At 39.9% G+C, this 13,680-nt stretch overlaps 1 protein-coding gene across 1 annotated transcript in view; it reads right to left on the bottom strand.

Annotated features, from left to right (window-relative positions):
• Positions 1–1,700: 1,700 nt before the first annotated feature.
• The window catches only part of GRXCR1 (glutaredoxin and cysteine rich domain containing 1), a 42,604-nt gene continuing 30,624 nt past the window's right edge, over positions 1,701–13,680 (bottom strand). Inside the window, exons 3-5 of the mRNA XM_068404205.1 lie at positions 13,014–13,253; positions 5,118–5,183; positions 1,701–1,880 (exon numbers count right to left, since the gene is read on the bottom strand). Coding sequence (XP_068260306.1) covers positions 1,701–1,880; positions 5,118–5,183; positions 13,014–13,253 — 486 coding nt within the window. The remainder of the gene's footprint in view (positions 1,881–5,117; positions 5,184–13,013; positions 13,254–13,680) is intronic.

The raw sequence follows: 13,680 nt of genomic DNA, 5'->3' as shown, positions 1-13,680 counted from the left end.
CTCAGCCTCACTGTAGAAGTTGTAGGAGCAGCAGGATCTTACAAGCACGTTCAAGGCTGCACGTTCAATATCTCATAGAACATGCTTAAGTCCTCTAGATTCAGAGGTTCAAAGAGATAAGTTAGCCCAACTTGTCCAACTCTCCAGCACCAGCTACGACCTCTAGATATAGCAAGTGAAATACAGGTGGAGGAAAGGTTGTTGTCTGTAGATACAGGTGAGGGAAATAAGGCATCAGGAAACACAAATGTTATCAGAAGGGCCTTTTTTACAAGCCATGCTTTGTGCAGCTGTAGCTATCCTGCTTTATACCACACCTGTGCTGTGCCCAAAACACTGAAAGGAAAGCTGAGTATCCCACCACAGACAAATTAAGGAAGGTTGTATAGGGAAGAGGGAAGGAAATGGTGTCCCCCAACAGAGTAAGCAGCATCTGGTTAAGCCAACTGCACTTACCTAAATCCCAGCCAGCACAGCTTTACCAGGAATGAGGCAAAGAGCAAAAAGGGACATGGCTTAACATTTGCTAAAGAGGTTTGGGCAGGATGAAATGCCTACCATGGAAGCCTTTTCTAGCCAACACCAATTTCAACCAGCTGCTAAACCTCTGTATTGCTTGTGCCAGTACAGACTGACAGCAGGAACAGGAGGAAGGTGTGCAATGTCAATGCAAGCAGAAGGTGGTGGTCCACTAAACTACCCTGCTAAAAAGTACTCTGTGGAAGTGCATGAATGCTAATGCACTTCCAAACTGGAATATATTTGATGTGGAGAGCCCACATTCCATTCAGACTAATTGCTGACTAATTGTCTTGCGTTTGTGTTGGGGAAACCCAACAAAAATGACAAAGGTATATACAGTGCTGGAGTTGTCTGGGCATAGGCCAGTGGCCCTCCTGGAGAGAACAGATGCCCTAAAACACTCACACCAGGCTAGCTGTCAAACCACAACAGTTACTAAGCTGAAAAAGCAGAAATCTAGTCCTCAGCTACTTTATATGCAATTTATAAAGCTATCCAGTGTTCTCACTTGATCACTATAAGATCTACTGTGATATGTAGGATCATAAAGCTCTGATAGTACAACGGTTATTAACATCTACTATGTTAACTGTTTATGTAACTTTGTCTAACAACATTAATTTAGTACCAAACACAAAGCAGTACTAAAAGAGAAAGCTGATTCATTAGACTCTTAAGAAATGTTTCTGTTCTTCTGTTGCTACTTAGAATTCAGGCCAGAATTCAGCCATAGTGATTTTTCAGGGAAGTGCTAAGCAGAATGGTCTTGGGCTAGTCCAGATCACAAAATCTTTATTCTCACTGGTCTTGAAAGCAGCAGCTACTCAATAATTTGAAGGTTGTTTCATTTTGCTGTAATCTTGAGGTCATGACTCAAACACATACTATTGCTGATGATCCCCTATAGAAAAAGGGAAGACTTCAGATCCAAAGGGCTGATAATACAATAAGTTTTGCAGACTACAGATCTCTCTATAAAGAAAGCAGAAAAATATATTTCAGAGTTCATGCTATGGTCAGCAACCTAAGTTTAAACAGCTCAAATGATCAAACCAGCAGTAGTATACTACAAATGGATTTTTATTGACTGAATTGGATAAACAGATTAATTTTAAAAAATCGTATTACAAACTGGTGTAGTACCATAAAATCAGTTTGTACAAGTGGAGATGCCATTCTTAGCCTGCACAGCTCCTGCAGCGCTGTAGCCCATTCTCATTGCAAGCGGTACACTTGAGGGCTTTGAATGAGTCCGTAAAGCAGTTCCGAAACACAGACATCTTGCTCCCATGACACGCGGAGCACAGCAGGAAACCAAAGCCCCCGCAAGAGGGGCACTCGTGAGGATGCTGGACTCTCTGCTCAAAGAAGAATGTGAGAAAGACAAAAATGTTACCTCATCAACCGCCATAAGCTCTAGGACAACGAGGGCTCCAGGACAGCTGAGAATACACATTCTGGTTCCCACCTTGAGCAATACCCACCACCCCACCCCAAGGTATACCACCATGGAACCCAGTACATCTGCCTTTTTCTTTGGTCAGATCCACATGCAATGGTCAGAGAGGCTCACTGCAGATTCATCAGACACATTATACCTCAGCAGCCTGTATTTACACTTGCCAAAACAGCTAGCTAAAGGGTAGCTTGTGTACATTACTCTGATGCAGTTTAGGTCTAGATCAGTTCTAGGAGGTATTGCAATTGATTGGATCTAAACTCCAGGCATTCTATGTTGACATTATATTTTCTCTGCTGTATGTTAAGATATTATGACTTTTAATGTTTGCATGATTGTGCTGAACATATTATTCCTATTACAGTTAGAGCTGATCATATCAAAAAGCAATTCATAGCTTCCGACAAGTAGTGCTTGAGCAAATAAGTGGTGTATTCAAATTTATGGGTGTAGAATGCTGAAGCTTTAAGTGTAAAGAAGAAAGACGATCAATTTTCAACAGTTATACCTGGAGAAAATTGACACAAGCAATGTTTGGGCTCCCTCAATTGTCGTAATTCCTGAGTAAAAAATGATTTTACTGTATTTTGCATTGGATTAAAGAGAATGGAGAACACAAGGAGAGATTTCAAAGACATTTTTAAGTTTCACTTGCTGAAAATGTTGCTAGTTTGTTTAATGATTGCCTTAAAGTTCTGTATCAGAGAAATGAAAGGTACACCACATTGGGTACTTACCACAGCACAGATACGTGGCTTTAACATTGCACTATTGAGTAAAGACTTTACAGATTTCTTTACAAAAGAAGAACAAAAATCCATGCAATTCCTGCTAGTGTTAGTCTGAGGAATTATGCACCACTAAAAAATTAGTCACAAATTATTACCAGAGTATACCAAAATATGTACATGTAACATAGTCCTTCTTGTAGCTTCATCAAGAAAACTGAAGAGATTTCTGCAAAACCATTAATAATAGCATTCATCTATTGACAACACGGATGAATATGCAAAAAAGCCACTTTTTCTTTTTGTCCTGTAGCTCATAAACTTGCCATTCTTCTTCACCAGGCAAACAACTTCTATTACTATCAACTTCTCCACGGACAATATATGGAAGAATTTAATGTAAAATTAGCATTCTTTTTATCTCAGGAGTGCCCACATCTTTCAAAATTTATGACGGTGGTTTACTTCATTGGATATTATTGCAAATAATCTCAACAATTTAAGATAATATTTTTAATCTTTATATTCATTATTGCTTGTTAGGCTTGTAAATAACTAGCTTTCCATGTAGTTAAGAGAAGCAACAAAAAATAAAGCAAAATTGCTTTAGCTCAGTTCCTTGAACAATGGCCATTTCTTTCTTGAACAGATGACAGTTTGCGTAACCACTTTCTGCATCTTCAGTAATGAAGAAACCTGACTGCCTCTTGCAATTGTAGCAAATCCATTTTTTAAAAAAAAAAAATCAAAACAAAACACAAAAGGCAGTGAAGCAGTAGCTGTATTCAGTAGGCGGTTATCAGTCTGCTATAGTCTGGCATTGTTTTTTTATAGATGTAATTTCTGTCCCAAGATGAGACACACATTGGGTTAGGTAATAACGTTATAGGGCCCCCCAAAGCAGGATCTGGGGACATTTCATTCCAAAGTAATGAAAAATGTTAAGGAGGTGTATTAGCTAACTTTTCTAATCAGAAAGAATGCTGCATGCTTTAATCATATGTACACTTTTGCTTAATAGTTTCTGGTTCAATATGGTTCAATATGGCCAACAGGTTCTTCTGCATTTTACACAGAAATACATTCACTGAGTCATGAGGCAAGGAAAGTTTTCCTGAGTTAAGGAACAGGCCAGACAAATGCAGAAGGTACCATCTGCACTGCAAAGGGACAAGGCAATTCATGATTTACTGGATAGTGTTCAGTCTACCTCCTGAATAAGACAGAGGTGAACAACCCTTGAGCTCAGCCTGACTGGAACTTTTGGAGGAGTTTAAGGAGATTGGCTGTAAGAAACCAACATGCTTCACAAAAAGAGAGGCTCGTTTTGTGATAAACTCAAAGATGTATGGCATACAAAGAGTTACTGAGAGCATGTTAGGAAAGCATACGCTGTAGTTTGGCTAAATGCAGGGAAAGAAAAACCTTGGGGTTAAATCAACTAGATGTAGCTTTCTGTTGCTCTTTCATCAATGTCTTTTACAAATATCATATCCTCATTATGTGTTCTTAATGTTGATGTTACATACTCCTGAAGTTTATGTGCTATCTTAATTTGGTTAGGGGTGATTTCAAAATAACAAGATAAATAATAGCAATACATTCCTTTACTAAGGACACAGCTATTCATATAACCCAGACATTATGACACATGTCTCCTCAAAATGTTTTTTGTTGCAGGCTATCCAAAGGAAAACAGAAAATGCTTTGGGCAGCCTACAGCACAAGGCCAGCAGAAAAGTGATGACCAGTAGAGATCATAGCTCACAGCAAAGCTGTAGGAGCAGACCCACACTTCAAGTGTCCTCAGGGACTGCGTGTCAACTGTTCCCAATAAAAGGCAAACTTGCCCCAGAGAACTTCGATGGACAAAGTGAACTAAGAGCTGGAGAAAGACATGATAACCTGTAATTTGAAATTTGTACAAATTGGTGTAATTGGAAACTTCCAGCATTTGCCCAGATGTTGTAGATGTCCAGCTGTAGGTCTAGCCAGAATGCAGATGTGCAGGTTCCCAGAGCATTCACTGCCGTACACAGGGAAGTGGTGCAGCATCCACACAAGAGGCCTGACATCCCCAGGGCATGGTGAAGGTTAAACACCAAAGGTGATGTCAAAAGTTATGGGAAAGGGAAAATGACTTGCTTTTCCTGCTGTGACAAAATCAAGAGAAAATTGAAATGGACATTTTGGTTTGATGTTATCGCCATTCATGTTTTCTCAACCTTAATGGGCTGTAATACTATGATATCATTCATTCAAAGAGAAAAACTAAAAAAGTATTTGGGATCATCAGTTTATAACAGAAGAAAAGGAAATGGTACAAAAATAAAATCTACAAATAAAATCTACTCAATTACAAATATTCATTGTAGGTTCCTTATATTTATTTGCAGAAATACAGTTACCTCAATTTTTGTTAAGAGATCCTGCAGTTCCCCAGATTCATTCATTAGTAAAATTTTCTCAGCACCCTATTAGTAATAAGAAGAAAAAGGTCAGCCAGTTTAGCATGAAAAAAAAAAAAGAGATTATTAGAAGATTTGGTCTTGAAAATTTAAACAGGCTGAGGACAAATTTGACTCACATCAAGTGTTTTGTAATTAGGTCAACCTTAGGAAAGCTAGAAGGAGAGGAGAATCTAATTGCAGTTCTGATAGTAGTGCCTGAAGTTCGTTACCAGGTGTTGTATCACATTGCTTTTTTGTAAAATGTGACACAGCTTGGAAGTTCTGATTGTGTTCCTTTTATTTTGCAGGGTATGTTTCCTGACAGAATAAAAAATATGTCTAGTTACTGTGTCAAAAATTACAATTATATAAATATACAGCACATCAGAGAATGCAGCAAAATGAGAGGAGGAAATTGTATTTCAAATATTATTGCAGTTGAGCATTGAATTAAAACATAATATGCCTAATGTATAACACAAGGAGAAAAAGGGTAATGAAAACACTGTAATGACATTAAAGTCAGACACAACAATGAATAATAATAATTTAGTCTGAGTACACTAGGCCTTTGAGGGGTTCTGTGATCTGAACCAAAGCAATACTGAAGTGTTTTTTCTTTTTTCCTCCTGAAAGTAAATGCTAAGAGATTATTGCAGACAAAATTAAAGTGTCAAAGATGATGTAAAACTTTTTTCCCTTTTCTTCTAATTAGAGGGCCACATTTCAATGCTTACACTTCACTTATGTAACCAAATTCACTGAGTACTAAATATTACCAAACACTTACAGAGACTTTTAATCAGCGGATCACAAGAAACCAACAAAAAGTGAGGGAAATGGGGCACAGAAAGAAGGAACTGCACAGCCCTTACCTGCTTCTAAGGGTGATTGGCCACATCTAGACCAGTTGGTGGGTTCATGCCATTGTGCTGCCCCAGTTTTCTAGGCCCTGCATGCCCAGACTGTTAAATTCATCTTTGGGTTTGCTTCTGGCATGATGTGGGAGGTGGGCTGGGATGCTGGCAGAGGGCTGAGGTGCAGTGGGATGCTGGTACAGGGCTGAGGTGTGCTGGGATGCTGGTACACAGCTGAGGCATGGTGGGATGCTGGCACAGGGCTGAGGTGTGCTGGGATGCTGGTACACAGCTGAGGCATAGTGGGATGCTGGCACAGGGCTGAGGTGTGCTGGGATGCTGGCACAGGGCTAAGGTGCGGTCAGATGCTGGCACAGGGCTGAGGTGCGGTGGGATGCTGGTAGGGGGCCGAGGTGTGGTGGGATGCTGGTACATGGCTCAGATGTACCATTACTTTGAGCTGCCCACGGTCAGCCGAAAGGGCTCTCAGCCCCAGCTCCCCACCAGCACTGCTCTCCCTGTTACTGGAAGGTACAGAAAAGGCTGCTGGGGAGCACAGGGAACACATATGGGTCACTAATGTACGTGTTAGTGTCCAACCATTCACAGTGCCTTGCTGGGGACTGCAGAGGCTACAAGTGTGTAGCACAAAAGCCAACTAAGGGCCACCAAAATGTTGCAAAGGATTTTGTATGACACCTTACTAAGGTCAGTTTCCCTGTAGAAAGTCTTTTTGCTTTGGCTTTGTACAAAAAAAGAAGCACTTTTGACTCTGTGTTTGATGATTTTCATTTCAGTTAAAAAGCAAAAAATTTAATATTTTAGTGGATGTGAGTGCCACTTTTCAGTGAATGCTACTCTTACAGTGCTACACTTCCAAAGAGACTTTTTTTTTAAAAAAAAGTATCTACAAGGTAATTAGTTGCAGTTAATTAGTCACAGAAGATGACAGGAGACTCAGATCAGCTAGCTTTACTTGTGCTGACTCTTCTATTGAAATCTGTTATCGATCATGGGCACAGAGTGTACCGGCTTCGACATATGCATTAGGCTCCGTGTGTCCGCAGCAGAGCAGCTCTTAGTAGTCTGGGGCCCCCTTTCACACTTGCCCTCTAATCTTTCTCTGCTTTCACAAGGAACGGGCGATAGGAGTGATTGGCACAACAAAGCAAGGGTTTGCCAAGGAGGCCCATGGAGTATTAGCTCTGGGCCTGAATACACCACAGAGGCTTAAAGCAAAGCTTGCGCTGCCCGTCTGGTGCAGAGACATTAAGGATTTGCAGCTTTATTGATGTAATTGCAGCACTGCAAATTCCCTAAACTAGACAAGCCCCGATTTGCCCCCATTTAGGAAAGGATCTCTCCTCTGTGGCAACAGCTGGCAACAGCATTCCTGTGACTTCTGCTCTGTGTTATAGCAATGCTGTGTGATAGCGCTGACTGGCTTTTGCAGCGGTATAATTAAAAGTCTGACAGGTTATAGATTCATATTTTAAAGGATTTATATTTCAGATGACATTCAGTCAGCCAGCTGTGTTACTTTCAAAGTGGAAAGCCTCATTACTATGCTTCTAAAATAAAAAGCCAAGCGTCTGAATGGCTATCAACGTTTTTAAGTGTTTCAGCCTGTCTTTCCTAATTAACGACTGCCTCAAGTGAAATTTGAATAAAAGATACTTTGCAGAGGTTAATCTTCCCTTTGGATCTGTGAAGCTTAACACACAGAGTCTGTGATTAATAGAGTAATTAAAACAGCTGTTAAGTAAGTCCAATAGCTGCTTTCTGACCAGAAAGTGATGCCTTTCTTTTTCTTCCTAGGTTGTACTCAGGCTACAACGACCCACAAAGGAATGTGAAATATTAAAGAGCCTGTCCCTCCTAAGACTCACACAAGGAGCATAAGGGACAGTGGCCATAACGTTTCGAGAAGCAGCAGGGAGAAGTGAGTTTTCAGGTTTGTTAACCAGTTAAATTTCAAAGCACCAGCCTGTGAATCCTTTATCTACTAGCTTCAGTAGCTCTCTACCATGGTGGAGGAGCCCAGGGGCTGCGGTCACATCTTTGCCCTTCTTTTGGCAAGGAAATGCCACAGACATGCTAAATCACTCAACAGGCTTTTGAAACTATTTTTATTCTCCAAAATATTTTCCCAATTTTCTCTTGAGAACATCCAGAAATTAGCATCACATTTCAGGTATAGTCCCACTAATTGCAGAACTAGGATAACTCCAAGGTCTGTTAAATCTCCTTCTGCACCAGCTCTGTCCTGTCACCAGTCCAGTCTGTTGCTCACCTGTCTTGGATGTAGCACATTACCATTTTCATGATGTGAGGAATACATGTAGGTATATGGCTGTGCATCTGTCTGTACTAGAATACTTGCTGATTTTGGGAAGCAGCCTCTCTTCCACATGCTTCCTTATATACAGAGAAAAATTATCATGGCACTGCAACATTTCTCCTGTGGAAACATTTGCTGTGCAGATGAGTTGCCTCCCTTATCTCCCTAAAAACAAACTTTTGCTAATTTTACGGGAGAGGCCTCTTGCTAAGGCAGCAGAATGTAATCACACACCTTACCCTTACTGGACCTGCCATGTTTTTTCACCGTGCCTTAGTGAAGAGACAGACTGTAGATACCTCTGTCTTCACCCAAAGCTCACACGTTCTTCAGCCTACAACTCTACACCTCTCACAACGAGGTGCCCCTTGGCAGCAAACATGCATGGACTATGATTAAATGCCTGAAAATCTGCCCATAAACTGAGAAAATTGACACTGCAGTATAGTACCAGCATGGGAAATATTGGATTTGATATGCAAAGGACTGAAAGACTGATGTGCAAAGAGCTATTAGATTAATTAAACCCTGCTGTTCCTGAAATGCTAAACTGAAAAATGGAAGATGCAAGTGGGAAAACGCTAGGTGACTCGAGGCAATGGTTACATCACAGTTTTACTGCCTTAGAACCATTCATCCTCGCCATCAAGTGAACGCCAGGAGAACGGAGGCAATTGAGAGCTACTAATCATACATGGCCACTGGAAAGCAGCAAAAAGGGAACTGTTACTACTTGCATAACAAAACATATGTTACACAGATATTTTGTAAAAGTCAATTACAAAAGTAGCCTCATCGTTCTTAGGAAATAGTCATAATCAATGAGTCAAATAAAATCATTTTTCTGTAAATTTCATGCTATTGTGGATTCATTACAGCTGGGAAAACTAAATAAGAAACAGTTTCTTCAGGAAAAGAAATATTAAATTCACATATTTGAAAAAGATTCAGGTAGGTTTATATGGCAGATGAATACTGAATTCAGTCACATATTTAAAGTGAAAAATAAAATAAATGTATTTTAAAACTATTATGCCGTGAGTTAACATGTTTACTAAAGATGACTCTATTTGCCTTTTTTCGTGTGCATCGTTTTTCCAACAGAGTGGGTCTGTACATAACATAAACCTCTAAAAGTCCTGGGTGCCTTTGTAAAAGAGTACATGAATGCTCCATTTTTTTTAATTATTATCTTTTTTCTGTGTTGCTTTCTGGTTTTTGGAAGTCATTTTTTATTTTGCTTTGGTGTCCCAGCAGATGGCATGATTCCATTTCAGATGGAGACAGCCTTAGGTGAAAAGGAGGGATTAGATCAGCTGGCAAAGAGCATGCTGCAGAAAGAACCTGCAATTTCCTGACAGACTGATATTTAGACAGTGTGTGTCAAGAAATACAATGATTCAATCCTGAAAAAATGAGATTAAAAAACCTGCTGTACTGTAGCACACGGGACTTTGCTTGACAGGGGCTAAATAAGATTTTTTCTATTGCTTCTGCCCAAGTCGCTGGATTGTTTTGTTCCCCCTGTGCAGGCAATGATAAATTCCACAGCGCTGTGAAGATTTATCCACACAGCCTGCAGTGCTCTAACAACCTTCTCCCTGCTTCTGATCAGCTTGGGTACCGTATACTCTGTCAGATGCACATATGCTGTGTTCTGCTGCTTTTGTTACATTTATCTCATTAAAAATAATCTTGTCCCCTTTCAAAACTGTTCACATTTTAATTAGGGCTTGGGTTTTTTTCTCCTTATGACTCATTGAAAGGTGCCTAGCTCAATATAGATTCTCCTTTGTATTGTTACATGCAAACTCCTTCGGGGAGGGATTTGCCAGGAAATAAATATTCAAAATTTTAAAAACAGAAACAGAAAGAGAGAGAGAGAAAATATTGCATGATTAATTTACTGACACACCAGGCTTCTGGATTTCTGTGTTGTATTTGCATATCAGAAGATAATTATCGTAAAAGGCATTATAGAAATGTCCACTATTACCAACAAGACCGAATTCTGTAATTAGTTCTCAATTGCATTTTAATGAAACTCAAGCCCAGCACAGGTTCCAGACAACTTACTGCCTTTGGAGTCACTGAGGCATTGTCTTCTTAAGATGCCACCTCCCCCAGGCACTGACATAGCTGGGGGGGGCGATTACTCCATTACCAGACCTTCTCGATATGCAAAGTGCCCCTCACTCCTTATTTCTCTTCCTAAAGGAATGAATGCCATCCTCTCTTATGAAGCCATAGTAAGACAAAGAAATAAAAACTGCTTTGGACACAGGTCACTTGCCAGCGCGAGTGACACTTTCACCCTGGGGCTGTCCCTTCCCATGGCCCTGCCAGCCACAGTGCTCCCATTGGCAGCCACAGCAGGCTGCCCCAGTTAGCTCTGCTCACATGGAACTTGGTTTTCCCATCCTGGTTTATCTCAACTAATGCCCATTAGAGAGTGATGCTGTAGCAACAGATCCAAAGCAGCAGTGCTCCCTAGGGTGATAATAATTAGTGGAGAGCAGTGGAGGGCAGAAACCTGTGAGCACAGAGGAGGGGCACCTACCTTGGCAGAGCAAAGGGCTGCCACCATCCTGGCTGGCCGTGATGCTCCCCATGAGCAGAGCAGGCGTCTCCTGGACCGCTCCCTACCCACAAAGCAGATTCTCTACAAATAATATCGCTGTTACGTGGAATAACCCTAATCCTCTCCTGGAGCTAAAGTCTGCTCCATTTAACCACGGTGTGCCTCATCGATTTAATTAAAAAAAAAAAAAAAAAAAAAAAGGAAAGAAAGAGAAGAAAGAAAACACCCCCCAAGTCTGATTTTGTTCTGGTTTTTAGCAGATCAATATTTCTTTTTCCTTCCTTATGTTAAACAATGCAGTGAAGTTGCCATGCTGTAATAGTTGTCTGTAGACCAGAACACCAAATTCTTTCTTCATTTTTTTACCCACAGAAAGTAAAACCTGATGAGTACGTCAGCAGGTAGTTGGACAGCTAGATTTGCCTCTCTCACAGACCGGTTACTTCGTGATTCACTTGCCTTCCTTCCTATACCTCTCCAAAATATCTCATAAAATACTCAAATAGTTTAATGAGATTGTATTGCTCACTACACTGTTGGTCCTCTGTTAAAAGACAAGTTTCCCATGATCTTGTAAAAATAAAAAAAAAACAGCAGTGAATTAATGGGCCAACCATCACACCAACATGACTGTAACCAGGCTTCACCTAGAGCTGAGCAAATAATTTATTCAACCCATTTCAGTATTTTAACAGAATTCTTTTGATAAATTGATCACACACGGACTGAGATTTTCTTGGACTCAGTCATAACTCACTACTTTTATTTTTAACAAGATAATTAGGTGAGTAAATCTTAGTCTGAATCCTGTTGAATTTTAAGCTCCTTTTGAATGAAGCACTTCTGTTCCTGGCTGTCTGGAGAACCGTCTGACTCAGGTTTTTGATAAAAGCATCCTCTACTAGGAAGTAAAAATCACTGTCTGCTAATACTCTGCACACAGGCAATTTTGCAGTTGCTGCTGTGGTCTGGCAAGCCCTGTGCCAGCAAATGCATTTGTGAGAGCGCTCGGGGAAGCCCGGCTCGAGCAGAGCACACCGAGAGCTAGGAAGGGGATGGGGAGAAAGGGTATTCAAGTGTTTATACAGGCCCAATATCAGTTATGCCTGATTGTTGATTACATTTCATTTCATTACTTAAATCTTTTGTGAAAATGACAGTGTTAAGCGATACAAACACAATAACCCCACTGTGTGTAAATATAGTTTGCCTTCACAAATCACAGTCTTGCTGTTGGTGCTAATTGCTAGTTCTTTACTGCTCAAGACAAATACCTTGTCTGAGCTCTCAAGCTGTTTTCTTTGTGCCACTTTATAGAATCTTTTTTCTTTTAAACTCTGATTTTTTCAGTTTCTGAGAGATACATTTTGAAAGTACAGACTGGCCTTAATGAAAAGGTGACTTCAAATATCAACAGGCTTTTAGACCTAGAGTACCAGAGTACAAATTTGGATTATAGTTTTCCATTTAGAGTTTATGTCTTGCAACAGGTCAGAGTTGGGCTGTTTTTCTCTCTCTTTTACTGCTAGACTTTTCTAAAATTAAGTATTAATCAGTTCTGTACCTAAAACAATGTTCAGTTGATTACAGATGCCTGATACAGACTAAATCATATAAAATTTAATGCATGTTAAAGGTCTGACGCTCCAAGATGTTAGCTTCATATTCAACACAGATACTACTAAATGACAGGTTTATGCTACGTGTGTTCTATCTTCCTGGGTCAATCATACATACAGCTTCCCATGAGGAAAAAAAAATACACTTCTCTAGATTTTCATGCTTTCAACTACAAAGATAAGCTATTTTTTAAGAAACACGGGATAGCTTAGATCAGATTGTGTTACTGCATCTTCCCCTCTTGATAACCTCTCCCCGGTTATCTTTTGCCTCTTCAGATCAAGCCTATCAGTGTGGACCTGTGCTGCACATACCACAAAAGGATCTCTGTCTTTGATTGTTCCCATCATTTCAGCATTGCAAACAATTTTCTAAAAACCCTGCTTCTCTTTCATCAAGATTTTTATCTGTTCTTACAGACTGCAGAATAAAACATAGGCTCATGCTTTACTTACCCCAAGATAATGGCCATCGATAAACACAACAGGGAGTGAGGGAACTTCACAGACCCTCCTGCATCTTTCGTCTAGTTCTTTTCCATAATCGCTGTTCAGAGCAATGTTTTTTTCTTCAAATTTAACTCTGTGATTTTGAAAGATCTTTCTAACCAGTTCACATCTTTCAAAAGTGGTTCTCACCACACGAAGGCTGGTAGTATAAATTACTATGCGGCCAAACTCTAGCACTGTTGATACCTGGAAAAAAAAATAGTTTCCATTACATTAAATAACTTGTTAATAGCTTCCAAGCATTGAGTAATTTCATTAAAAATACTATTTAAGCACAAAAATTGCATCTTGAAAACACAATCCAACATTCTACTTTTTTCAAATGCAAAGATGGAAGTGGAGGAATTAAGTTCTTGCAATCACCAACTTAAGGCAGTAGTTCAGCTGTTTATCTAAGTAAGGTGCAACTTTACTTTTTTTTGAAAGCTTTGGAGATGGTGAATCAAGCCAAACATTTTCAAGAAACAGATGTATTTTAGATGCTAGTGGACTTCCAATGTGAGTAAATCATCACCCTTTTGCTATTGTCCTGTACACAGAGTCACTTCTCCTTCCCCAACCAGTAAAATACAATGCTGAGGGTTAATCCCCTCTCATCTATTAAAGCACAAAT

This window comes from Nyctibius grandis, chromosome 6 (genome assembly GCF_013368605.1).
Source record: "Nyctibius grandis isolate bNycGra1 chromosome 6, bNycGra1.pri, whole genome shotgun sequence".
NCBI lineage: Eukaryota > Metazoa > Chordata > Aves > Nyctibiiformes > Nyctibiidae > Nyctibius > Nyctibius grandis.
Note: the sequence above shows the minus strand (reverse complement) of the source record. Positions and strands in the feature narration are given on the sequence as shown.